Raw genomic sequence first — 26,928 nt, 5'->3', positions numbered from 1 at the left:
GTTTAAAAAAAAAAATAAAATTATGTACCTGCACTGAAATCATCCATGTGTTTAAACATCATGACTGACATTTAAACACAAATAATCAACATGGTCATAAGTGCATATGGACTGATTATACAGTACATGTATAAAAACATTTGCATAATTCGACTTGTCAATAAATTCAGTTACATGAATGCCCATTTTAATCATCATCATGTTTTGCTCATCGCTCTTTTAACAATTTCACTGAATGACTTGGAATAAGGAGCTGCATGTTAATGCTTAATGTTTGTTTGCTGCTGTCGATTAAACGTACAGTAGGATGTTGCATTGAAGGATGTATATCCCTGTAGATGTAATCTTGTGGGGGCACGGTGGCTTAGTAGTTAGCACGTTTGCCTCACACCTCCAGGGTCGGGGTTCGATTGTGTGTGTGGAGTTTGCATGTTCTCCCCGTGCCTCGGGGGTTTCCTCCGGGTACTCCGGTTTCCTCCCCCGGTCCAAAGACATGCATGGTAGGTTGATTGGCATCTCTGGAAAATTGTCCCTAGTGTGTGATTGCGTGAGTGAATGAGAGTGTGTGTGTGCCCCGAGATGGGTTGGCACTCCGTCCAGGGTGTATCCTGCCTTGATGCCCGATGACGCCTGAGATAGGCACAGGCTCCCCGTGACCCGAGGTAGTTCAGATAAGCGGTAGAAGATGAATGTAATCTTGTTTTAGCTGTGACTTTTTTTAGGGCAGTGAACACAATATATTGTAGTGTGTACATTGTTCTAATAGCCCTTCCTGAGAGGAAGTGTGGTTGTGAGAGAAGGGGGAATGTACATAATAAACTAATGGCATAAGTTTGCATTGCACTTTTAGAATTGGTTATCTGGTTGTGTTCAGAATAAACTGCTTATCAGGTTCCTTTGAAATGGCATTTAGTACACACCTATCTTCAACTGAAGTTACTCTGAATAACTCCAAACAAAGTTCAGCCATTCTTGTAGGATTTTTCTGACATCTTTTGGTTGCATCCCACTGCAGTACCCAAGGACTACAAAGAGCTTACAAAGCATCAATAGGATCTCATTGTTCAACAGTATCAGTCAGGGCTACAAATCAATTTCTATGGCATTAGATCTACCATGGAACGTAGGGAAGACAGTCATCAACAAGTGAAGAAAATATGACAAGTGACAGTACCAAAAATAAGACAGCATTTCAGAATTGATGAAAAGATGAAGAGAAAACAGTCAGGGAGGCTATAAATGGTGCAGAGCAACATTAAAGGTGTAGCATCTCTTTCTGGCAAGTACCGGCTGCCCCTACAGGTGACATCTATCACCCACATTCTTTATCTGTCTGGGCCATGAGAAAGGATGGCAAGAGACAAACCTTTTCTGACAAAAAAAAGAATTAAATAACAAATTGAATAAAATAAACGTTCAAGCCAACATTTGTATCTAAAACTGTGCGGAAAATGTGTTATGCGCTGATAAGACCGAGATTTAACTTATCCAGCATAATTGTTAAAAAAGTATGTTTACCACAAAACAACACAGAGCATCAGGAAAAGGGCACCATATCCACAGTGAAACATGGTTTGATACAGCATCATGCCTTTGGGCTGCATTGGTGAAGGTGGAGGGAAATATGGATAGCTCCTTGTACCAATCTGTTATGCCAAAGGACCGTCTGGCATTAGCTAGAAAACTGTAGATGAAGAGGCTTAAATAAGCTAATTAGCTTATTTTTTATTTAGCTTTTTTATTCTCTGAAAAGTGTTCATTTGGGTTTAAATGGGATTTTACAGGTTGTAATTTTTACATTAAAGGTGGAAATGGTCAGATATGAAGTTTTTTCATTTATTATAATTGCAAAAACCTGCTGATTTAACATAGGAGATGACAAAAAAGTAATATACATACTGTATTGTATCCTATTTTACAAACGCTCGGCTATTACAGATGATGTGAAGTGTGAAAAATGTGTTGGTGGTTTGGAGTGAATCTGTGCAAATTGCAGCCCCTGAAAACCCCAAATAAATCCAGGGTAAAGGCTGAAGTATTCAGATCAAGTGTGAAAACAGCCCCAGGCATTTAAAAATTATATATACTCTATAAAAAGAATTGGCTTCAAACCATTTCATGTCATTCTTTTTTTTTTTGCAATGTTTTTTGAACTCAACACTGTAAAAAGAATATGTAGGCTGATTGCTCCCCTTGGCAGTCATGTTGACCAAATTGTTCATCAAATGGGAAAATATGCTGTTTTCTTTGTTGTGCAGAAGTGACATCTCTGTGGGGATGGCTCATCTTGACTCCGTTTCACTGTCACTTTATAAATCAAAAAATGAAAAATAGAGCATTTTTTTTTTTTTTACAATTTTCACTGAAAGATACGATATATATATAAATATATATATATATATATTTATATATATATATATATATATATATATATATATATATATATATCGTATCTTTCAGTGAAAACGCCATCAATATCGCACCAAACAATTTTGCTTTAAACTTTTTATTTTTTTTCTTCAATTATTTATTTTCTTATTCATTATATATATATATATATATATATATATATATATATATATATATATATATATATATATATAATGAATAAGAAAATAAATAATTGAAGAAAAAAAATAAAAAGTTTAAAGCAAAATTATTTGGTGCGATATTGATTTTCCCCAGCTTGCAGTTTGTCATGAAAAAAACATTAGCAATTATAATCATCCATTAGTAGAAAATAGGCACTGAGAAATAAGCATTTCCACAATTATAAGTTTCAGAAGAATACAGGAAGGCACAATAATAAACAAACTTTTACACTATCTATTGTCTATTTAATCATTTTCTAGTTTTTCATTTGACCTTATTTATGACATTGGACATAAACAGATTTATTTGCAATGCAAGTTCATGAAAATAATAGGTGTCTGGGTGTATAATAAAGTGTTTCATGAGTGTACAGAATATACTTTCAAGTTTAATTTGCTCCTATTTTCATAAGCACACTTAAGCAGAATAACTTACAGAAGTGCTTTGAATGACCTATGACGTTTTCATTGTACATTCCTTAGACAGCTACAGAAAAAAAATGTTTTATATTATTGGCATCAATTAAAGTATAATTGAAAGTTTTAAAAAGCCCATAGCTCTAAGCAACAAACAAATATTTGAAACAAATATTTATTGGCATAGACAATAACAATGTCACAACACTGTAATATAATATAATTGTAATATAATAACATAATAACATAATAACAATATAACAATGCCATGTAACTTTTCCACTTCCAAAATAACCACTGTTACGTAAACGCCATGTTTAGACATAGTATATGCACAATAATTCAAAGAAAACCAGACTTTACAAAGGTTTTATCAGAAAGTTTATCTAATAAACTTCCAGTTTATCAGAACATTTATACACAGCTATAAAAAATAGATTTATAAGTAAGACCCAATATTGGTCAAATCTAATAACACTCACTCACTCATTTTCTACCGCTTATCCGAACTACCTCAGGTCACGGGGAGCCTGTGCCTATCTCAGGCGTCATCGGGCATCAAGGCAGGATACACCCTGGACGGGGTGCCAACCCATCGCAGGGCACACACACACTCTCATTCACTCACACACTCACACACTACGGCCAATTTTCCAGAGATGCCAATCAACCTACCATGCATGTCTTTGGACCGGGGGAGGAAACCGGAGTACCCGGAGGAAACCCCCGAGGCACGGGGAGAACATGCAAACTCCACACACACAAGGCGGAGGCGGGAATCGAACCCCCAACCCTGGAGGTGTGAGGCGAACGTGCTAACCACTAAGCCACCGTGCCCCCCAAATCTAATAACATTTGTAGGATAATTAACAAATGTACATACATGACAATAAATATCCTTATTTACTGGCAAAAAGGAACATTCATGTGAAAATAAATCTATAATTTTTCATGAAAATGAGTGCACCCCACATGCCCAGTAGCACATCTCCCATATTTTGGAGAGGAAAAAGACAGCTCATTTGGTGTAAGAGTGACAGCTAAACTTAGTGCGGAGCTCCTACGCAAAATATGTGTAATTGTTGACAGATCTGGAAACCAAATAATATAATATAATATAATATAATATAATATAATATAATATAATATAATATAATATAATATAATATAATCCTATTAAACATCAGTGGACAGTATGGGAAGGGAGATCATGGAAGATATAATAGAAATTCTGTCAGTGATTTCTGAGTGCCTGTCATTTGTGTTTCATGGCACTCACTATGAATGAAAATCCAATCATCTGTGAACATCCTAGCAGAGGTAGCTGGGCAGGAGAAAAACAGAAAAACAAGCTCTCAATGTGGTCGTGATTTTGCTTATGAATTCAGAGGCGATAAACATATTTTGTTTGCAAGGAAGTTTGTAAGGAATAATAAGAAGCATTCAATCATTCAAAAACATTTTTAAATAATATCATCCAAAGTTCAAATGAAATCACAAACCAACTAAGCTTATATACTGTATATATATATATATAAAGCGGTGTGAAAAAGTGTTTGCCCCTTCTTGATTTTTTGTCACACTTTAATGTTTCAGATCATCAAACAAATTTAAATATTAGTCAAAGATAACACAAGTAAACACAACATGCAGTTTTTAAATAAAGGTTTTTATTATTAAGGGAAAACAAAATCCAAACCCACATGGCCCTGTGTGATAAAGTGTTTTCCCCCTAAACCTAATAACTGGTTGGGCCGCCCTTAGCAGCAAGAACTGCAATCAAGCATTTGTGATAACTTGCAATGAGTCAGTTACAGCGCTGTGGAGGAATTTTGGTCCACTCATCTTTACAAAATTGTTGTAATTTAGCCACATTGGAGGGTTTTCGAGCATGAACCACCTTTTTAAGGTCATGCCACAGCATCTCAATATATATACTGTATATATACTCACTCACTCACTCATTTTCTACCGCTTATCTGAACTACCTCGGGTCACGGGGAGCCTGTGCCTATCTCAGGCGTCATCGGGCATCAAGGCAGGATACACCCTGGACGGAGTGCCAACCCATCGCAGGGCACACACACACACACTCATTCACTCATGCAATCACACACTAGGGACAATTTTCCAGAGATGCCAATCAACCTACCATGCATGTCTTTGGACCGGGGGAGGAAACCGGAGTACCTGGAGGAAACCCCTGAGGCACGGGGAGAACATGCAAACTCCACACACACAAGGCGGGAATCGAACCCCGACCCTGGAGGTGTGAGGCGAACGTGCTAAGCCACCGTGCCCCCCATTGTATATATTCACTTATTTATTTAAATTTTTTCTTCTTCTTCTTCTTCTTCTTATTATTATTATTATTATTATTATTTATTCGTATTTATTTTCTCTCTCTTCTGTTTCCATACTTCTGTAAAGCTGCTTTGAGACAATGGGAAATTGTTAAAAACGCTATACAAATAAACTGAATTGAAAAATTGAATTGAAAATGAAACATTAAAAATACAAATGGTGACAGTGTTTTTATTGGTTATTCACACTTTCTTGCATTTGTGTCAACCACATTTCAAGCCCTAGTTTAACTCAATTACAACCAGGCAATTTACAATTAAATGCAAAATAAATGCCTGGAGTCAGTGAATCTACTATTTTTACTATTTAATTGAACTAAAAGCAAAAATACTTGACAAAAGATGACACAAACAAACAAATAAACAAATAATCACCAGTTAGCGTTCTCTTATCAGCTACCACACAGTGAGGATGAAAGTGTTCCCTGAGGCAGTGTTGCTAGTCTCCCTCATCGTTTCTGCTCATTCTGTGTCATAGGGCAGTATAACACACTCAGAGGACAATGCTATCTGCCCTCTTCCACATACATGAAGAACTGTGCACTGAAAGCAAACTATCTTTAATTGAAATACAATATAAGTTCACATTTATGCAAAACTTGGAGCTTTTGGCAGGCAAATATGCCCTCTGTTCAATCTGCTTTTCTTTCAGACCATAAATAATTAACCTTTCATTGCAGTAGGATTAACATCCACATCTCTGGTGCTGGAGAGAAAGACTATTTCTGTACAATGGGACCATATCTGTCCAAAGAGATTAAATGTGTAACCAACAACCATGTTCATCTTTTAGTTGGAGACTCTTCACTCTAATTAAGTCACATATTTCTATTGAGGATAATTCATTTGCATAATTACATTACACAGCAATGGCTGTTGATTTCTGAGGCTTGGTAAAAAGCTCAGCAGAGCGAGGAAGCACATGATTAACCTGGAGTGGGAAGAATTGCCAAAGCACAGCTTCATTGTAGCTCTTTGACAATATAATATTTGTATTCATGTCACAGTACTGCTTCAACCAAGCAATAAGATTTCATATCACCTTTCCCATCCTTTTCTCTTCCTGAGCTCAGTTTCTTCAGGGCATCTTTACTTTGATCTCAAGTGACTGACCCACCCATTCCTCTCTACATGTCTCTCTGGTTTGCCAGCATACGGTGTGATGTCATCTTGCCTTATATTATAGACCTTTCAGTTCTTCATTTCTATCTGTAATCTGTCTGTCCTTGATTATGAACGTGTATGATGGAGAAGCTGGCAAAATGTGTAGGGTGGTCATGTCACCTACAGTAGTTTTACAGAGATCAAAAAAGTAGAGAAAAAAAAGTTCTTTTATTTTTGAGATCTAAAGATTTATATGAGATTGTAGAATTTTAGCTTTCATTTTCTGATATTTGCATCTAGATCTGTTAAACAATTTGGAGCATTGCACACTGCACAGCCAGACACTGAGCAGGTTGACCAAGGAAAACAACAGTAGGCATTGTCAGAATTATCGTTAAAGTCAGTGACATCACCAACAACCTCCACAGAAAAAGGGTGAAAATAGCACAACTTAAATAATACTCATCAACAATGCAAATTAGAATGTCTGACTGATATTTACAAAGAAAAACAAAGATGAGCCCCAAAATGTTAACCTCAGCATTTAGCATTTAGAGAAGAAAGGGAATAATTCATGATCCAAAACATACTAGCTCATAGGTGGAGTAGTGTCATAGCATGGACTTGCAGGGCTGCTTCTGGAAAGGGCTTTCTAATCTTTATTGATTATGTAACTCATTGCTGGTGGAAGCAGACTGAATTTGGAAGTCTGCAGAAACATCATGTCTGCCAATTTACGAAGAAATGCATCCAACCTAAATGGGAGGAACTTCAACATGCAGCTAGACAATGAGCCAAAACAAACTGCCAACACAACAATAAACATCATCAGGGGAAGAGAGAGAGCAAGAGAGCGAGAGAGAGAGAGAGAGAGAGAGAGAGAGAGAGAGAGAGAGAGAGAGAGAGAGAGAGAGAGAGAGAGAGAATTTCCTTTTGATTGGCAAATAACAGAGACTATTTTATTTTGTTGTTTATTTGTTGCTGGTACTGTGATAAGTGACCATTCAGTGCCTTATTGGTCAATAATAGTATTCCATATTCCATAATCAGTGTAAAATCTGATTGGAAGCTTGTGCAGTTTGGTTAAGATGTGATGTGGTTCTATCTACTGGTTAGAGTAAGGACTCTACTAAGCTCAGAAGTTTGTGAAATAGCCCATCTGCCTCAAAGATCATGCCACAATCAAGTCAGTAATCACACTCTTTCTTTATTTAAACTTTACGTGATATTAACTGAAGCTTTTAATCTGTTCTGCATGTTTTATATGCATTGTGTTCCTGCAACACGATTGGTCGATTAAATAACTGAATAAATGTGTAGGTCTAAAGCTGTTCCAAATAAAGTGGATGCTATTGTACAGTATGTTATGTTATGAAGTATATAGAGAATTGAATTTATCTAGGTATTTAGTGTGAATCCTGTTGTTATAAATAACTACACTGAACAAAAATTATAAAAGCAATTTCTCTATTTCTCTCAAATATTGTTCACAAATCTGTGTTAGTGAGCATTTCTCCTGTGGTGTGGCATATCGAGATACTGATTAGACAGCATGATTATTGCACAGGTGTGCATTAGGCTGGCCAAAATAAAAGGCCACTCTAAAATGTGAAGATTTTTCACTAAGGGAGCGTGTCAGAAATCTGCATGCTGACTGCAGGAATATCCACCAGAGCTGTTGCCTGTGTATTGAATTTTGGGCACATTCACCAAACTCAAATTTTTAAGCTTTAGGTTTTCGCATATCCCAGGTTATTATGAGCCCTGGGGGTCAGAACGCAGTGTCAGTCATTGTACAGCGCCCCTTGAGCAGGTGAGGTTAAGGGCCTTGCCCAACCCAACGTTCTGTCTCAGCAGCTTGTGGGCTTGAACCCTGTCCTTCTGATCAGTAACCCGAAGCCTTAACCACTGAAGCATCATGTCCTCTTGAGTGTTGATAATTGGAAAACTTTGTATTCAGATCATATTCTTAATACTTAGTGTTCAGTTGCGCAGTTTGCTGAAGTAACTACATGAATGACTAGGTGAACTTGTTCCTAATAAAGTCAGGAATGAAAGTATATTTATACATATTGTTTCATCACACTTTCCCTCCAGAAGCATGTCAAAAGCAGATCTGCTGATAATTCAGTACTGGCCAATGGCATGAATCCATTCCTTAAATAAAGAAAATAAAACATACTTCCCAATTTAAGTTTAGTATCATTTAATACTAAGCTTAGGTACAGTTAAAAAGTATGGTTATGTACAGTCCTGACTTCTGTTTTTGACCATTCTACTAGATAACACTAATAACAAAAACCAACACAATTTTTCTAATGACATACTGTACATATGCTTTATGTATCGTAGAGAGCATGAACACAATTAAACTGTAAAATAGCAGGTAAACATCATCTTACTCTTGATTGTGATGATTCTTGATCACGTTAAAATTAATTCGTAAATTATATAATATATTATTATAATATAATATAAATAATATTTCTATCATTATACAGCATAAAATGTAAATACTCGTTTTATGTGACATTTCGATGTAACATAATAAAAAGTTGCCTTTTTCCTGAGAAATATATTTAACTTTAAATACTGTCTGAATTCAATCTGGCAATATAAGTGGGAAATAACACATAAATAGTACAAACAAACAAACAAAAATAAAAACACCTTTGACACTTTTTCATTGAAACTTTGAACAAATGTTTTAAACTCATGGTATCTTAAGTATGTAACTTAGTGAGCCAGCATTAATGTATTCAACGTTAGAGATTTAAGCACTTGTGTACGTCGCTCTGGATAAGGGCGTCTGCCAAATGCTGTAAATGTAAATGTAAATGTAGTAACATACTCTATGTACAAGCTTATCTGAAAATAACATGTTAACTAATATAGGTAAGAATAAATGAGCTTTCAGAAAATAGTCATTTATCATCTTAATTGCTCTCTTTTTCTGAGGAAAAGATGAATACAGTACTTCTACACATGTGTAGTGTACCATCATTCAAAAACCATAGAAAGTCAGTAAACCCGATGAAGCTTTATGCCATTTTTATCGCATTGATGTGGGAGGTTACCATGTTTGTATGGCATGCCCAGGTCATTGCTGTATGATTAGTGCACTCTGAGGGTAAATACAGAGCAACATTAATGATATGAGGCAGGAAAACGTATCGCAAATATTATGTCCAATATATAATCAGTGAATATTTGTTTTGGATTTGAATTGATTCATTTTAAAGATGGCATTTTGCATGTGACCTAACTAGCTTAGTCTGCAGTCTGGGTATCACTGAATTCTTTCAGCCATGACCAAGATTTGCTCATCTCTTACTCAGTGGGTCAGTGTTACACTCTCTGATCTGTTTGTTTTCTGCCTTGGGTAGCTACAGTATACAGTCAGACTTCACATTTGGAAAAAAAACAGTGCAACAGATCAGTGACTCAATCCGAAAGAATCATTTAACTGAACATACTCGCATGTCGGAGTGTGTGTGTGAAGGTGGCATGATTTGAGTAATAGAAATACAGAGATGAGTGAGAATGATACTGAAATATTTTTTTATCCGGTCAGCTGTCAATCTCCACCTACCAAAGGAGCGGTCAACGAATAGAGATATCGGCTTATTTAAAACAAGCAAACATCCAAAAAAAAAAAAAAAACAGAATAGTCTTAGTCAAACCACCATACAACTTTTTACTCTGCAGACATAATCCTAGAGGTGAAGCATTTGTGCATATTATTGGATTCCCTGACAAGTACTGATTGGCCCTTTAAAATACGAATTGTATCCAACACTTCCTAATAGGTTCATGACATCTGTTTGTTGGCTGTCAGTGCAAGACCTTGCTATCGCTTCTCAGTTTCTGTCTGTTTCATTGTTTCTGTCTGTCAGTTGAAGTTGTTCTATTAGCAACACATCCATCTACCAAACTCAATTTACCCAGCTCTTGTATATTCATGCATAGCAGTATTTCTCCCCGAGAAGTCATTCATATCAGTTATTGTTTTGAAATGAAGACAAGGGTGTTGTGGAGGCATACATATAGCAGCAGGGCCCGTTCTTTTATCTTGAGAACAAGTTGAAGATGGGCCTGAGAGAGAAAGACACTGCCATCTGTTTTAGCACTGTGCCGTGGCTCAGACGGGAGAAAATGTCACTAGCTGCCGAAATGAGGCTCCAATAACATCTGTTAGTTATGTTATTGAGAGTATGAGAAGTTTGTGTTAAATCTAATATATTGGATAAGGTTTGGCTCTAACAGCAATAGAAAAATACCTCATGTATAAACCCACAGCTGGAACTGGAAATTACTAGTAAAACAAATAATAAATTACGCTACAAATATATACTCTAGATAAATTAAAGGGATTAGAAATAGCTTATTTGAAGCTTTAAAATGCTTTAATATGGTTAAGAGAACTTTATTTGCTCAGAATGCCAACTTCATTTCACCAAGTTATTCTGAATGATTATGATGGAGAAATGATGTTTATTGTAGAGCAAAAGGAACTAGATTTGGACAAACTTTGACGTTGGCTTTGACGATGCAAGTATTCGCAAAGGCCGGTGCTTTTTGGAGGCGAGTGGACATAAGGGTCAGTGTTACTTTTGGAAGCAAGTAGACAGAAAGCTAGGGTGCCAAAACATTTGGAGCTAAGTGGAGACGAGCTTGTGATGTCATCCGAATACTCTTGAGGAAGTTCTCCTCATTGTGCTGAGTGTTTCGATATGTCACATGTCCATGTTGTAAAAAGTTTTTTGATTTTACATATATTGGGGGCGGGGCTGTGGGACAACTGAAAGGCCAGTCGGTACACCAATTTAAACCTTTGTTCAGAGTATCACCCTAAAGGAGCTGGCCGAGTTTGGTGTAGATAGTTCGAAAGCTTGCCGAGTTATAAACCTCCAAATTTTATCATGGGAGTCTATGGGGAAAAAAAGGCCACTTTGAGATCCGGTACCGGAAGTACCGGTACTCGGATCACTTATAAAAGCAAAAATCAAAAAACCTTTTACAACATGGACAAGTGACATATCAAAACACTCAGCACAATGAGGAGAACTTCCTCAAGAGTATTCAGATGATGTCACATGCTTGTCTCCACTTGCCTCCAAATGTTATGGCACCCTAGCTTTCTGTCCACTTGCTTCTAAAAGTAAAACTGTCCCTTATGTCCACTCGCCTCCATAAAGCACCAGCCTTTGTGAATACTTGCTTCATCAAAGCCAACATCAAAGTTTGTCACGACGAACTTTACAAATCTAGTTACTTGTATGATGTTCATGGTTTAGGGGAATTGAAAACAGTGACTTTTTTCTGGAATAAGAGTCATATTGAAGATGAGATGTTCAATATGGCTGTAAGTCATCACCTAGTCAGGTACCTAAATCTGTTATCTTTTTTTTTTTTTTTTTTTTTTTTTTTTTGCAAAACTCTGTTTACTTGTTTTTGTCTTGTATTTTTGTTTGTATGTATTCCTGACGGTACTTCAGCAATGATTCCAGACTAAAGACCAGAACCATACAATAAAATGTTGTAAGAAATGGAGTTGTTATCTATGTTGTGCACCGTATGCAATTCACAACCTTCATTCACTGAGAATGGAGCTCTATTTAAGTGCTTTATTAGTATAAGAGTGAGTAAATATATAGTGCAAAATGTCTGTATTGTATCATTATATTGTTATACTATATTTGCATTGCATACAATCAAATTATTAGCTTGACTAACTAAGCTTATTACGTAAAGTCACTTTCTGCATGTCATTTGCAATAAAGTGTTTGTTAAAGTAGCAAAGAATAAGCTTCGGTGAGCTTTTAGTTCCATGGGAACAGCGTGAATTCACCTTGAATTTAAACATATGTAGAACAAAAAACTTAACAAAAACACAAAACAGAGTTTCTCTCATTAACACAAAAATCTTTATAAATTTCATTTAATTTACTTTCTCTGTTCATTATTTTTACATTATTGTTATTATGTAATAATGACCAAGAAAACTTCTACTCAAAAATATAACATCTCTCCCCAGTAGTGTCAAGTTCTTTAGCTGCCTGTGATGCAGATGGTGTTTTAATACAGGGTTGTGACAAGCAGTAAAAAAGACACTAGGGGTGCTTGATAAGCCTTGTGGGGCCTATGTTACACAGACTGTAAGAATATTTAAACGTTAAGATGAATTTTTTTTTTGTTGGAATTTGTCATTTTTATGTAAATGTACAATGTGTCTCAGAAGTGTTAATGATGATTACAGGATTGCAACAACAAACGCCTTGACATGTTTTCTTTTTGTTTCACATGACGTATCTCAAACATTTCACTCCTTAGCAGCTGCATTTGGAGTGTTAATGTAAAATAATGGGAGTGACCATGATTTGTTAAATATTAGCACTGGCTGTGTTTGTCGTATATTTTATTAGAGTGTCCTATCATCCATCCCCTAAACTACTCCTGATATTACAATTAAGTCTTAAAAAGTGTCAGTTAGCTTTGTGCTCAGGTCTTTATTAGTGAACATTAAAAGACTTCAGCAGGAAGGAATAAGTGTTAAGTCTGTAATGAAATTAGACTCTTGGTTTCAAACTGTTATGATATCCCAATTGAGGATGGGTTCCCTTCTGAGGATGGGTTCCCTTCTGAAATGCCTTGTTGATATGAGAGATCAGAATAAAACAGCCAGATTTGTTTGAAACCAGGAAGGATTCTCATATGAGTAACTCATAAAATCAATATTTACCTCCACAGTGAGCAGAAAAGCATCTCAACATGAACAAAATTTGGATTCAGAGGCTATCATGGACACATACAGTACTCACCCAAGCTTAGGTCTTAATCACTGTCCGGTTTCAGTATTATACAAGTCTATGCCCAGGATTGTAACCTAATGTGGTCTTCTGGTCTTGTAGCTCATACACTTCAAAGTTTAATATGATTTGTGTTGCATTCTGACATCCTTATCTGCTCACCATTGGTGTAAACAGTGCTGATTTGACTTACTATAGATTTGCTGTCTGCTCAGTCCAGGTCTGGTCATTCCACTCTGACCTCTCTCATCAACAAGGTGTTTCAGCTGACAGACTCTCCACTCACAGGATTTTTTGTTTTAGCACCATTCTGTGTAAAGTCTAGAGACTATTGTGTGTGAAATTCCTAGGAGATCAGCAGTGTCTAAAATACTCAAGAAGGTCTATTTGGCACCATCAACCATGACAGAGATCACACTTTTTCCTTATTCTAATGTTTGTGGCATGATTTTATGTATTATGAGGCTGCCTAACTGACTATTAAGATTAGATTAGATTAGATTCGATTCAACTTTATTGTCATTACACATGTACAAGTACAAGGCAACGAAATGCAGTTTAGGTCTAACCAGAGTGCAATAGTAGCAAGTGCAGGATATACAGTTTGTACAAGACAGATAAGTTAAGTAAGTGGTAATATGGAGTGATTTACATTTGTGTGCGTACTATGAACAAATATACAGATCTACATAAGATATGTGCTCTAACAAAATATATGGTTATTACTATAAACAGTAATTTACAGATATGTATGTTCTATGAATATAATATACAAATGAATATATATGTACTATGAATATAATGTACAGATGAATATACCGTATATGTGTTATGAACATAATATACAGATGTCTATTACTATAAACTAAAATTTACAGAGGGTGTGTGCTATAAAGAAAATATATTGTTATTACGATAAAACCAAAATATACAGGAGGATATGTATTATGAACATAATATAATATATTGCTGTTATTATGAACAGAAATTAGGTGTGTATATACAATGGTAAGGCATTGGTGAGCAGCAATGCAAAAAAGAGAGCAAGTGTGCAAATGAGCATAAATTTTATGTAACAGTCCATTAGTGCAATAACGAATTGTGGGGTGTGATTTGAAGAGCTTTATAAGTGAAGAGGTAACATGTTCCTAGTAAATTAAACATTGAGGGTATGTACTGTACATATATGTTCATACTGTCAGTTTTGGTTCATTATTAGAACTGGATTTCATTACATTCACTAATCTAGTGACTAGATTCGATTTTTCTAGCATTTTGGGCTAGTCAGTTCCTTATAAGTGCTTGTCTGCTTTTCTGGTCTTTTATATTGCCAGGTTTCATTCCACTTTAAAAGTACTATAAATATATGGACAGTTAAAAAGCTTTGTGCATTTGATTGAATTGCATGACCATGCTGACTGAGCTGAATTGCCATTACCATTTAATCCATTTATACATAAGCCCTGCAAATGTTTTCTTTTAAAAAAAACAAAAAAAAAAAAACCTTTTGCATTCTGTTTAAACCACATCCAAGAGGAGTTGTCCATTTAAATAACGCATTTTTGGTAATTTAACAGACTTTGTAAATATGCCTTTAGTAAATATGCAGCAACACATTTCAAGCTGAACCATAAAGATGAAACATATGTTATTTTATAGTTAGTTGACAACAGAGCATTTGCAAGCCACTTCCTGGATCAGCTTTCCTTCAAGGAACATTCAGTGTATCAATTAGTATACAAGGGAGTACACATCAAGCCTTGGTGTTCTTGGGGTGAAACCAGACCATCGTACATCAAAGCATGATTCAGTGTGGGGCAATTGGGAAATGCATGATTGGTGAAGGTATAGGTGTGTGCACAGGGATGTTCACAGATATCTGCTGGAGCTAGTTAGTATTCAATTCTGGGGCAAAAGCATAAAGTGGAGGAAGCAGTTAGTCCTCGCCTCACGTAGCCAATGATGCTTGGGTCAGTTTGTCTGGATAGGTTCTACAGTATTAAGACACAGTGTCGGCTGGGGAGCACACACGCATTTCATTTATTAAGGATGGGTTATATTGAGTGACACAGGACACTCACAGTTAATAAGAGACAACCAAATTGTTGGTACCTCATAGCTGTAGGGAACTTCTGTTTCATGCAGCTTATCATAATTCACCTAAAAGCAAAACTCCCCACATTAGGGCACTTAGCATAGGAGAATTTGCTCTAGGCACAAGATGATCAGTCCAGGCTGTATGACGGGGTACAACGCTAGTGGGAATTTGCACAGCGAGATAAAGTACTCATTTTGCTATCCATGTTGAGCTCTGAATTACTCATGAAGTGCCAAGGACCCACTGAGGTCAGAGAATGTCAGCTATGAGTTCAAGTGAAAGTGTAGAGGCTACAGTATGCTTACCAACATCTCAGCTCCATTCTCCTAAAATTGTGGAAAGATGTGGTACTTGTGCCTCTGGCAATGGTGGTTCACAAGAAGGAGGAGGTAATTAAGTTCAAAAAGTGCAGTCTAATTTACCCAAGCACCACGTGGAGACCACCTGTCACCATTTCAGGAAGCAGAGGTTGCCAGGATGTTTGATTCTATACTGTATGTTCACATAAACATCAAAGAACAACACATTGAGATGCCTGCAGATGCACTATACTGGTTGCCTGAACACAAATAAATGTGGTTTAAATGTAGAATCCTAGGATATGGAGGTAATTGAGGAGTCCCATATGGTTTGGAGCTGCCCAGTCAACATAGTGTCTCAAATGATAGATATTTAATACCTCACATTGATGAACTGATAGATCCTTTTTATATGACATTGAATTTAACCTGAAGGTATTGGCATATTCGGGGGGGGCACGGTGGCTTAGTGGTTAGCACGTTCGCCTCACACCTCCAGGGTCGGGGTTCGATTCCCGCCTCCACCTTGTGTGTGTGGAGTTTGCATGTTCTCCCCATGCCTCGGGGGTTTCCTCCGGGTACTCCGGTTTCCTCCCCCGGTCCAAAGACATGCATGGTAAAATTGTCCCTAGTGTGTGATTGCGTGAGTGAATGAGAGTGTGTGTGTGTGTGTGTGTGCCCTGCGATGGGTTGGCACTCCGTCCAGGGTGTATCCTGCCTTGATGCCCAATGACGCCTGAGATGGGCACAGGCTCCCCGTGACCCGAGGTAGTTCGGATAAGCGGTAGAAGATGAATGAATGAATGAATGAATGAATGTATTGGCATATTCCCTTGGCTTTCAGTATCACAAAGAAAAAAGCCTTATCCACAGAGTTTCGATTACACCAATATGTTACACTTCCTTTTGGGTTGTTTGGCATCCCATTAATGTTTTACCCTTCAATGAACCAAATCATAATAATGCAGTATATGAGGGCTGTAAGTGAGATACTTGAGATCCTTTGGCCAACTTATAGCAAACACCAAGAAGTGTGCAAGTGTGCAGGTGGAAATGCAATATCTGGATTGATAAAAAGGTTGCAATTACAGCTTGGTTTGTACTTAAATTTGGTCATATATGGCAGTGGGATGAACAGTAAATAAGCTTTGCTGTGGATAAAGAGAAGGCAAGTCAGTAAGATAATAGAAAGGGGGGGGACGATTGTGAAAACAGAAATTGAAATAATACATGAAAGAAAATAAAGAATCAGTTAAAAATCAGTCTGTCAACCATATTCTCTTTACAAATTCAGAAAATGATTTTTTAGAATGCATTTCTTGTTCTTTAGTTAATGTCAGATTATCTCTTCTCTATAGACTGTTGTCTTTGGTCCTTGAACATTTCCGGTTAGATCTTGTGCGCATTCACAACATAGACAGGAGGTCATTTATACAGTTTTATATTACGATCTTTCATTTAACTTTGTAAACAAAAACGTCTACGTTCAAATTAGGACTGTGCTGTTCATCAGTTGAATGCTCTTTAAGACCCAGACCTTGATTTCCAGAAATCAAAACACAACATGAAGCCTAGATTGCAGGAGTGAAGTGAGAAACCTGGATACCAACTAGCAATGCAGGAATGCATTACATTGCAAAATTGTAATTATAAAATGTTGGAAAAATGCATTGATTTGACAATAGCATAAAATTGACTCGGACAAGCGTTAATGTGAAGCCCTAATAAATACTAGAGTGTGTGACCATATCAACAGTATATAAGTGAATATCCATGAAAACCACATAAGAACATTCTATACTGTATGTGATTTGCATTGTCATTTATCAACAAATATTTTCCAGACCTTCAAGGAGAAAAAAAGCTTGCCTATTTTATGACACGCATGGAAAAGTCACTGTCTGCCACTGGTTTTGCGAAATCTAAAACAAATTGGCATTAACACCTATAAACAAGTCTAAAAGCAGCAACACAAGTTTATGCATTAGAATTTATACTGAGTTACATAGATCTTCTTGTTTATTCGTGACCACATGCGAGTCTCAGATGTCACAGATGGAGCATTTAAACCCTCTCACACACTGTTACACAGTAAAAAGGATTGAAGCAACATGGCAACAAACTCAACAACACTAACCTTCGGAGACTTTTTGAAAGAATAAAATAATTACTTTTGCAATAGGTAAAATAGCACATAATTATTTTTCTGACACAGTTTGTAATGGAATTTATTATTTGCAAGAGCCTCCTCAGTCCCCAGTGACACAGTTTGACTTTTCTTAACCTCACCACAGACAACACAAACATCATTAACACAGTATGAGCAAATTTTCCCAACCTTTTCCCACATTCAGTTTCAACCAGTTAATGTTACACATTTTGATACTTTATTTAAGGTAAACAGTTTAGAATTTGCCTAAAATGTTGTTGCCTTAAGGTCTTATTTAAAGGGTTCAGTAACTGCAATTGATGATTTATTTTGAGTTGACGTTCAGTGTTTTTTCTCAGAATTCTTCATGTTGAGAACATGTTAAGGTTTATTGCTATATAATAGCATGGGTATAAACTATAATAAGGGACGGTGTCATGCACGCAGGATAAAAGGGACCCAAACGCAGGATAGCAAAATAAACAGGGTTTAATAACAGAAAAACACGAAACATGACACGGACTAGAGACAGGACCAGACAACAGTAGATTCCGCGCTGCACAAGGCAACACGGCACAGTTAAATACAAAAGACAATGAGACACGATTAGGAACAGGTGTGGAGACAGGGAGGGGCAGACGAAGGCAGGGCAGACACATGACGAGGAACGTAAACAAAGGCACATGGCCAAAAGTCCGGGCTGAGTCCTGACAGACGGACAGATGGAGTACACTGTTTTGTGGAATCATATGCTTTCATATCCAGGGATTATGAGTTTGTGCTTTCAGTGGGTGCATAGTTATTTATTCATTTGTTTGTTTGTTTGTTTGTTTTTATTGTTAAGTAAAATCTGATAACTGTAGTTTGAAGAGGTAAACCTGTCTGAGGGAAATATGTCAAGAGTCACAGAGAACAGATATTGATTCTGCTTTATTAGCATATAATATTCATTATATTCATTGATATTTACTAATATTACAGATTATGGTTTTTAGTCTAATTTTACAGAAAAGAATTTCTGTTTTTAGCTTTGGTGAAAGGCAGATTAGAGGTTAGTTAATGGACTGTATAGCACACATAAAGGGTCAGTCCTTTATTCAGCAGTGATAGTTAAGTTGTTATTTTTTGTCTGTCATTTACTCCTGATATCAAGACAGTCTGATCTCCACTGACCACAAAGTGTATAACCCACTAAGTTAGTAGACTAGTACAGGGTTATGATTGGATTTTACACACCTTCACTACATACCATTGTAATTATTATTAAAATAGATGATTGGTGAAATCAACAATGTAGGAATATTTTTCTGACTGTCAACTATATAACTCGATCTCGAACCCATTTCATAGAAATTGGGTTTTAACAAAACTGAAAAATCATTTTGCTGACATTGATTGATAAGTGGGGGGCACGGTGGCTTAGTGGTTAGCACGTTTGCCTCACACCTCCAGGGTTGGGGGTTCGATTCCCGCCTCCGCCTTGTGTGTGTGGAGTTTGCATGTTCTCCCCGTGCCTCGGGGGTTTCCTCCGGGTACTCCGGTTTCCTCCACCGGGCCAAAGACATGCATGGTAGGTTGATTGGCATCACTGGAAAATTGTCCGTGGTGTGTGATTGCGTGAGTGAATGAGAGTGTGTGTGTGCCCTGCGATGGGTTGGCACTCCGTCCAGGGTGTATCCTGCCTTGATGCCCGATGACGCCTGAGATAGGCACAGGCTCCCCGTGACCCGAGGTAGTTCGGATAAGCGGTAGAAAATGAATGAATGAATGAATGAATGAATGATTGATAAGTAGTTGAGAAAGGTGAACAGAAAGCACATGTATAACATCTAAATACCCTTTAATCATCAATTTGTACTATAATAAATAATGTTGTAGTAAATTAAAGTACTTAACTTACTTTGAGGTTGAATACATGATAATAAACTTTTTTTTTCCCCAAAATGAGATTTAATGTTTTAGTGTCACTTGTCAACACTTAATATGTTTTAATATACATTAACTAATGCTGTGTCTGTTTCCCCCCCCAGATGTCCGTGCTTAAACTGCTTATCCTTCTCAGTAGCCATTTTATTGTCTCAAACCAGTTAATCTGCCGCAGACCCCGGTATCACAACTGGCGTTCACAGTCAATGAACATCACCTTGAGATTGTCTCTCAAGGAGAACACCTGCAGGAATGTGAATCAATGCTGGAATAGTATTTTGGAAAGTCCACAAGTGCCCTGGATGGATCAGACATATGCATTTCCTCAATTATGCCCCATAGAGATCCAGTTGGGAGATGCACTGTTTGTCTTCACCGACCCAAACCTAGAGCAATATGGAATCAATCTTATTCAGGTATCAAAAGAAGAATTTGACAGTTGTTTTAGTGAGCATGTACAGGAGCAAGATGTTTTTGCCAGCTGCATGAATGGTAGCATGCATTTGGACTCAAAGTGGCTTTCCCCTGGTGTTCATTATTTTGCTGCTTCTCATAAAGGCAGTAGCCATTTATGTCAGCTTGGCCTCCGCTTTAGTGTGCTGGTCAAAGAGCAGCACTGTCAGAGCGCTCCACATCTACACCTGTGTTCAGGCAAAGGTGTTTGTAGGGCAAAAACTGGCCAGGTTGCATATGCTTGTCTGTGCCACAAGCCTTTCTCTGGACCATATTGTGAAGCTTTGGACATGTGTTCTGAAGGTCCGTGCTTAAATGGTGGAACCTGCATAAGCAATCACTCTGCTCAACTAAGTCAGTCTTCTTACCATTGCTTGTGCCCATCAGCATTTACAGGTGAATATATCATGTCATATCTTTAAAACCATGTTGTCCATGAACAAACACTGCATATTTATTATTTATTATTAAAATTTATACTATATTCTTGTGTCTCAATGGGATACATTTTCTTTGCCCTCAAAAGTCATTCAAATTCAAATTCAATTTATTTGTATAGCGCTTTTAACAATTCCCATTGTCTTAAAGCATCTTTACAGATGTATGGAAACAGAAGAGACAGAGAAAAAAATATCTAAATATAATATAATAATAAGGATAAATAAGGAAAAAATAAGGATAAACATAAATTAATGAATATATACAATTAATAGTCATTTCAAATTTAAAATACTATGTATTTATCCTTATCCCTAATGAGCAAGCTGGTGGCGACGGCGGCAAGGAATAAGAGATGAGATGAGATGATACTGTACGTTGGAGAAACCTTGAGAGGAACCAGGCTCAGAAGGGAACCCATCCCCATTTGGGTGATAATGGACAGTAAATAATGTGAATGTAAATAATGTCCTTTCATTAATCATTTCAGTAATCATTGCCTGTCTTAGGTTTACATTGTCAATAGATTAAAACCTTGAAAATTATTAAAGTACTTTGATATTTCTTAAAAAAACACACAGCGTATTGTTTACAGTGTATTTAAAAAAAAAAAATGAAAAAAAAATCTATTAAGAAAATTTTTACTACTATTGCTGATAGAGTAGGTTGTCCTAAATAAATTCAGACTGTAGCATCTGTGATAGTTTTTTATGCTTTTTAAAGCAACATGAGATGTTCAGACAGTAGAGTCAAAATTAAAAAAGCCTTTTTAAAGGACGCTTTGAGGAAATTAAATTCATGTCATGCACTATATTGAAGGCTCCATGATGTCATGCATCTTGAACATTTTATTGCTTTTTACAAAATATTAATAATAATTTACCTGTCATAATTACTAGTTCAGTTTATCTCAGTAGAATTATTTGTTGATAATATGGCTTTTCCATGGGCTATTTATTTGAACGAAAAAATAACAAAAAACTAAAAAGAAACTCTCTCGCACACTGTCAAGCTCCGTCTCTCTCTTTTTCTCTTTGTGAAATTACATTCTGTACCTGAAATCACACTTAATTACGTGTTACTTTGTTTTCCTCCCCCTAGCATTTAGATTTAATGTTTTCTTTCTGTGTAAGGCTATCAATAAAATCACCAAACACTGTTTAAACATTGTTTGCTCTAAGTGTGCACTTAAAAGGACATTGCAGTTCATTTAAACATTAAGAATGATAAAGTGTATCATTGCACATGGTTTGACTGCTGTGGTATTTTGATATCTGCTCTGAATTATTTAATGCACTGTGAATGAAAATGATAAGGAGCAGTTTAAGCATTCATTCTGAATTTTATAGTGTTTTGTTGAATATACATCATATTGGAGTGGAACGATTTATGGATTCATTTTGATGGAAATGGTTTGTCAGTTTCAAAGTAAAATATAGGTTTGAATTGATTTGGATCACCTAGGTCACACAGACATAGGCCACTAGATCACCTAGATCACAGAGACATAGGCCACTAGATCACCTAGATCACAAAGGCATAGGCCACTAGATCATGTAGATCAGTCAGACATAGGCCACTACAGTAGATCACCTAGATCACATAGACATGGGCTACTAGATCACCTACACAAAGACATAGACCACTAGATCACCTAAATCAAACAGACATAGGCTACTAGATCACCTAGATCACACAGACATGGGCTAAATCACAAAGACATAGGCCACAAGATCACCTACTGTAAATCACACAGACATAGGCCACTAGATCACCTAGATCAGACAGACATAGGCTACTAGATTGCCTAAATCACACAGACATAGGCCACTAGATCACCTAGATCAGACAGACATAGGCTACTAGATTGCCTAGATCACACAGACATAGGCTACTAGATCACACAGGCATGGGCCACTAGATCACCTAAATCACATACAGTAGACATAGGCTACTAGATCACCTACTGTAGTTCACACAGACACAAGCTACAAGATCACCTAGATCACACAGACATAGGCCACTAGATCACCTAAATCACACAGACATAGGCTACTAGATCACCTATATCACACAGACATGGGCTACTAGATCACCTAAATCACAAAGACATAGGCCACAAGATCACCTAAATCACACAGACATAGGCTACTAGATCACCTAAATCACAAAGACATAGGCCACAAGATCACCTAAATCACACAGACATAGGCTATTAGATCACCTAGAGCACACAGACATAGGCTACTAGATCACCTAGATCACACAGACATGGGCACTAGATTACCTAAATCACACAGGAACTTTCAAATAATACATACTTTTCCCACTGATACATTAACTGAAACATCTCTTCACAGATAATCTTCTTCACAGATCTAACTGATACCTGTATTTCTGTTTCATAGGTATTAACTGCTCTGAAATCTTTGGCCAAAACAACTGTATCAGGTGCTGCAGAGATGGGATATGCCTACTATTGTCCCCAAACTCCTTTCGGTGTGAATGTTCTATTGGATATACAGGCAAGTAGGAAAAACTGTTACATGAATCTAGTTGTTTTTTTTGCCAGTGAATAAGATTTCTTAACCTGATCCAAAAATCCAATTAAATCTGTTCCTTTTTAAGTTCTCTTAGGATTTTTTTTCTTTCAGTCATTGTCTAGCCTTGTTTAACTTATTATGCTTTGATAATGAGGCATAAAATTATGATCATTTTGTGTGTGTGTTACAATGCAACCTGAAGTGTTGTTTTCCTCATAAATGTGCTCAGCCAAACCAATTGAAATATTAATTTTGAAACAGGAACGCTTTTCCATTTTTCTTCTAATAAAATCTGTAATCTTTTTAAGCCTATAAATTATTTCTAATGAGAACTGCTTTTAAGGGAATAGTAACATGATGACTCTATTACTGGAGAATGGACATCTTTTTTCTCACAGTTAAATTGTGGTTGAATTTAAAAGTATTTTAGACATCCTTTAGGGCAACGATACCTGTTAAATAGATTATTGGTACAACTCATAGCTTTAGGAGTAAGAGTAACATTTAAAAGAAAGTATATCAGGGCAAGGTTTTAACTATTCCCAGGACCACAGTGGCCTTAAAAATGTTGAAATGAAAGAAGCTTGGGACAACCTTGAACCTTCCTGGAATTAGGCCCTGAGCATCTGGGGGAAAAGGGCCATGGTAAGAACCCAATAGTCAGTCTAAAAGAACTCTTGTACTGATTTTTGGATGGATATCACTCCTAAATAAAAGGCATATGGCAGCATGAAGGTATTGCACATCACCTTGTTAATAATGATGAAACATGGTGGTGGAAGCATCATGTAAACAGGCAGCACTTTTTTGAGGTAAAAGCTCATAGCAAAGAAAGCTGGAAATATTACTACAGAGTTATGGAATTTTGTACTTTGGGTTATTCAACAGATCAAATGTAAAGCATTCATACAAATATGTCCACCTTCTGTTAGCAACAATCTGGCCAGATGACTACGATGAGTGATTGGATATTTTTCTACTCAAACAGCGATCTGTATACATTATAGGTTTAACAAGAGAACAGGTCTTTAAGTTGTTTAATCTAAAGCAAAGGTATGTGCAAGGTATTTGTTTACTTCTGATGCTGTGAGCAGTTATGTTGACTTGACGTTACACCGTATGAAGAATGGGCAGTTCAAGTTGGGTCTGGGTTTTTTTTTGGCTTTTACTGAATTTGGGAATTAAAATTGTGACCTAAAGTAGAACACAGCATTAGACGAAAGATTTTCTAGAACTATTCCATGCAAGAGTAAGATGTGTTAAAGGTACTGGACTACTGACGGGAAAGTTGCGAGGTCGAATCCCAAATCCACCAAGCTTCCACCTCTGCACCACTGAAAAAGGCGTTTAACCCTCAATTTCTATGGTGTATAAAATGAGATTAAATGTAAGTCACTCTGGATACAGTAAGTGTGTCTGGTAAGTGACGTAAATGTAAGATCCCTCAGAGAAATTACTGATGCAGTGGCATTTCAAATTGTGGAAGACATCGTGCCTGTTTTCTCTTCTAAGAAAGAAAGGTTCATTAAGTAGTGCAAAAATAGTAACAGCATTAAACGTCCTTTATGTAATAGAACCATCGCTTACACTGGTTTTTATAGATGATGCTGTTATGATTTTTGAACATACGCATTTTTTTCAGTGCATTCCGATTCCAAAAAAAATAAATAAATAAATCATGCTAGATATAAATTGCATTATTTTTCAATTATATTATGTAACGTATTTGCCTCGGCTGTTTCCATTAGGGGTCACTGCAGCGGATGATCAGCGTATTTGATTTGGCACAGGTTTTATACCAGATGCTATTTCTGCAGCAACCCTCCCAATTTCATCCAGTGACTGGGTTTGTTCCTTAGCATGAAATCCAACCCATGCAGTGAATTGTTCGTATAAATGTCAAAAAATATAAGCCTTTTTTATTTGTGCATTATTGCTCAGCCCAAACCTGGGTGTAATAACATATTAGCACATTCCCTGAAAATCTTACAGCCCCTTTTTAATTATGATAATTATGAAGAATCTTTTTCCTGTACAAAGAAGCATCTTGGGGTTCTATAAGTATTCACAGCCATTGAAGTGTCCATTTTACAGAGTGTGCCAGTGAATAGTTTTTAAACAGCTTGTGTTGTAGCACTGAACCAAAATCCATGGCCTGATTTAAATTTTGAATATGTCCCAGAAAGTACAGAGAAATAAATAATAATCACTGATATAAATATCCCAGACAGTTTATGAGACAAAGCTGTGTCACCCCTTTAGGACAGTAATGAATAATAAAATCCCATTTGGGATACTGAGTATCTCACCCACAAAGGTGTGTCAACAGTTTCCTGCTCCCCTGGGCGTCCCAGATAATAATGTTATGATCGACTCTGGGGTCCAAAATCCAGGTGGCCGTATACAGTGATTAATTGTTCCATATGCAAGGGCAATTTGTCCAACTAAGCAGCATTTCCTAATGCTATGGTTGTATCTCCTTTGCAGATGTATTCACAGGCAAAGTTTATCCAAGATCTCTATCAACTCCATAACTTAGCCAACATATCACACTGCTGTAGGTGGTCAGGATGTGTGTGTGCGCGTTAACGTGCGTGTGTGTGTCTGTGTGTGTATTTATGTATGTATGTATAGACTATGGAGACAATTGGTTTTAATGTTATGGTAGATTAATATACAGACAGGATGTTTTATGCAGGTATGAAAAAAGTGGTAAAGCAAGAACACTTTTAAAAATAGAACTGTTAATAGTTTATTTCATAAATTAACAAAATGTAAAGGAAATGTAAACAAACAAAAGAGAAATCTAATTCAAATCAATATTTGGAAGAACCACAATTTGCCTGCAAAACAGCAATCATTTATAAGTACACTTGTACAGAGTTTTTAAAGAAACTCAGCAGGTAGTTTTTTCCAAAAAGTCTTGGCCAACTAAACACAGATTTTTTGTAGATGTAGACTGCCACAAATCCTTCTGTCTCTTTATGTAATTCCAGACAGACTCATGGCTCTGTGGGGGCCAAAACATCACTTTTAGTATTCTTTGCTCTTCTCTAAGCTGAAGATTCAGTTCAATGACATTTGCTGTATGTTTGGGGTCATTGTCCTACTGCAGAATAGATGCCTCCCTTGTGGTACTGCATGACGGATAAGTATTTGCCTTAATTTCTCATTATTATTATTATTAAATCTCCAATGCCAGTTGCATAAATGCAGCCACAAACTTGCAAGGAACCTCCACCATGCTTCACTATTGCCTGTAGACACTCATTATTGTATCAATCTCTAGCTCTTCAGCAAACAATGTGCCTTCTGCTCAAGCCAAATATTTCCCATTTTCATCATCAGTTTAGAGCACCTGCTGCCATTTCTGGCCACCACAGTTCCTATCTTTTTGCAAACAGTTAAGTTGCATAGCTTTGTTTCCATGCCAGAGGAAGAGCATTTTGGCTGCAGAACTTCCATGAAGACCACTTCTGGCTAGACATCTCCGGACAGTAGATAGGTGAACCTGGGTCCCACTGGCTTGTCCCAGTTCTTTGCTGATGCCACTGTCATACAGTGGCTTTTACAGTAACTTAGGCTCAGCAGATTGGAGAGCATTGTCCTCTTCACAAAGCTGATTCTGTACAACAAGGCAAAACCTGAGCAACCACTTAAAATCCAGCTTCTTACAGTACTTTCCCTACTGATGAGACTGGCTTTAGTTAGAGGGTGCTCCTAATTGGTCAGTCTGAG

The 26,928-nt window shown here is 36.9% G+C and overlaps 1 protein-coding gene across 1 annotated transcript in view; it reads left to right on the top strand.

Moving 5' to 3' along the window:
* The first annotated feature begins 19,860 nt into the window (after positions 1 to 19,860).
* The window catches only part of eys (eyes shut homolog), a 301,631-nt gene continuing 294,563 nt past the window's right edge, over positions 19,861 to 26,928 (top strand). The window contains 2 exon segments of the mRNA XM_060888558.1: positions 19,861 to 20,605; positions 23,056 to 23,172. Coding sequence (XP_060744541.1) covers positions 19,861 to 20,605; positions 23,056 to 23,172 — 862 coding nt within the window.

This window comes from Tachysurus vachellii, chromosome 2 (genome assembly GCF_030014155.1).
Source record: "Tachysurus vachellii isolate PV-2020 chromosome 2, HZAU_Pvac_v1, whole genome shotgun sequence".
Taxonomy (NCBI): Eukaryota; Metazoa; Chordata; class Actinopteri; order Siluriformes; family Bagridae; genus Tachysurus; species Tachysurus vachellii.
This window is presented reverse-complemented; position numbering and strand designations above follow the sequence as displayed.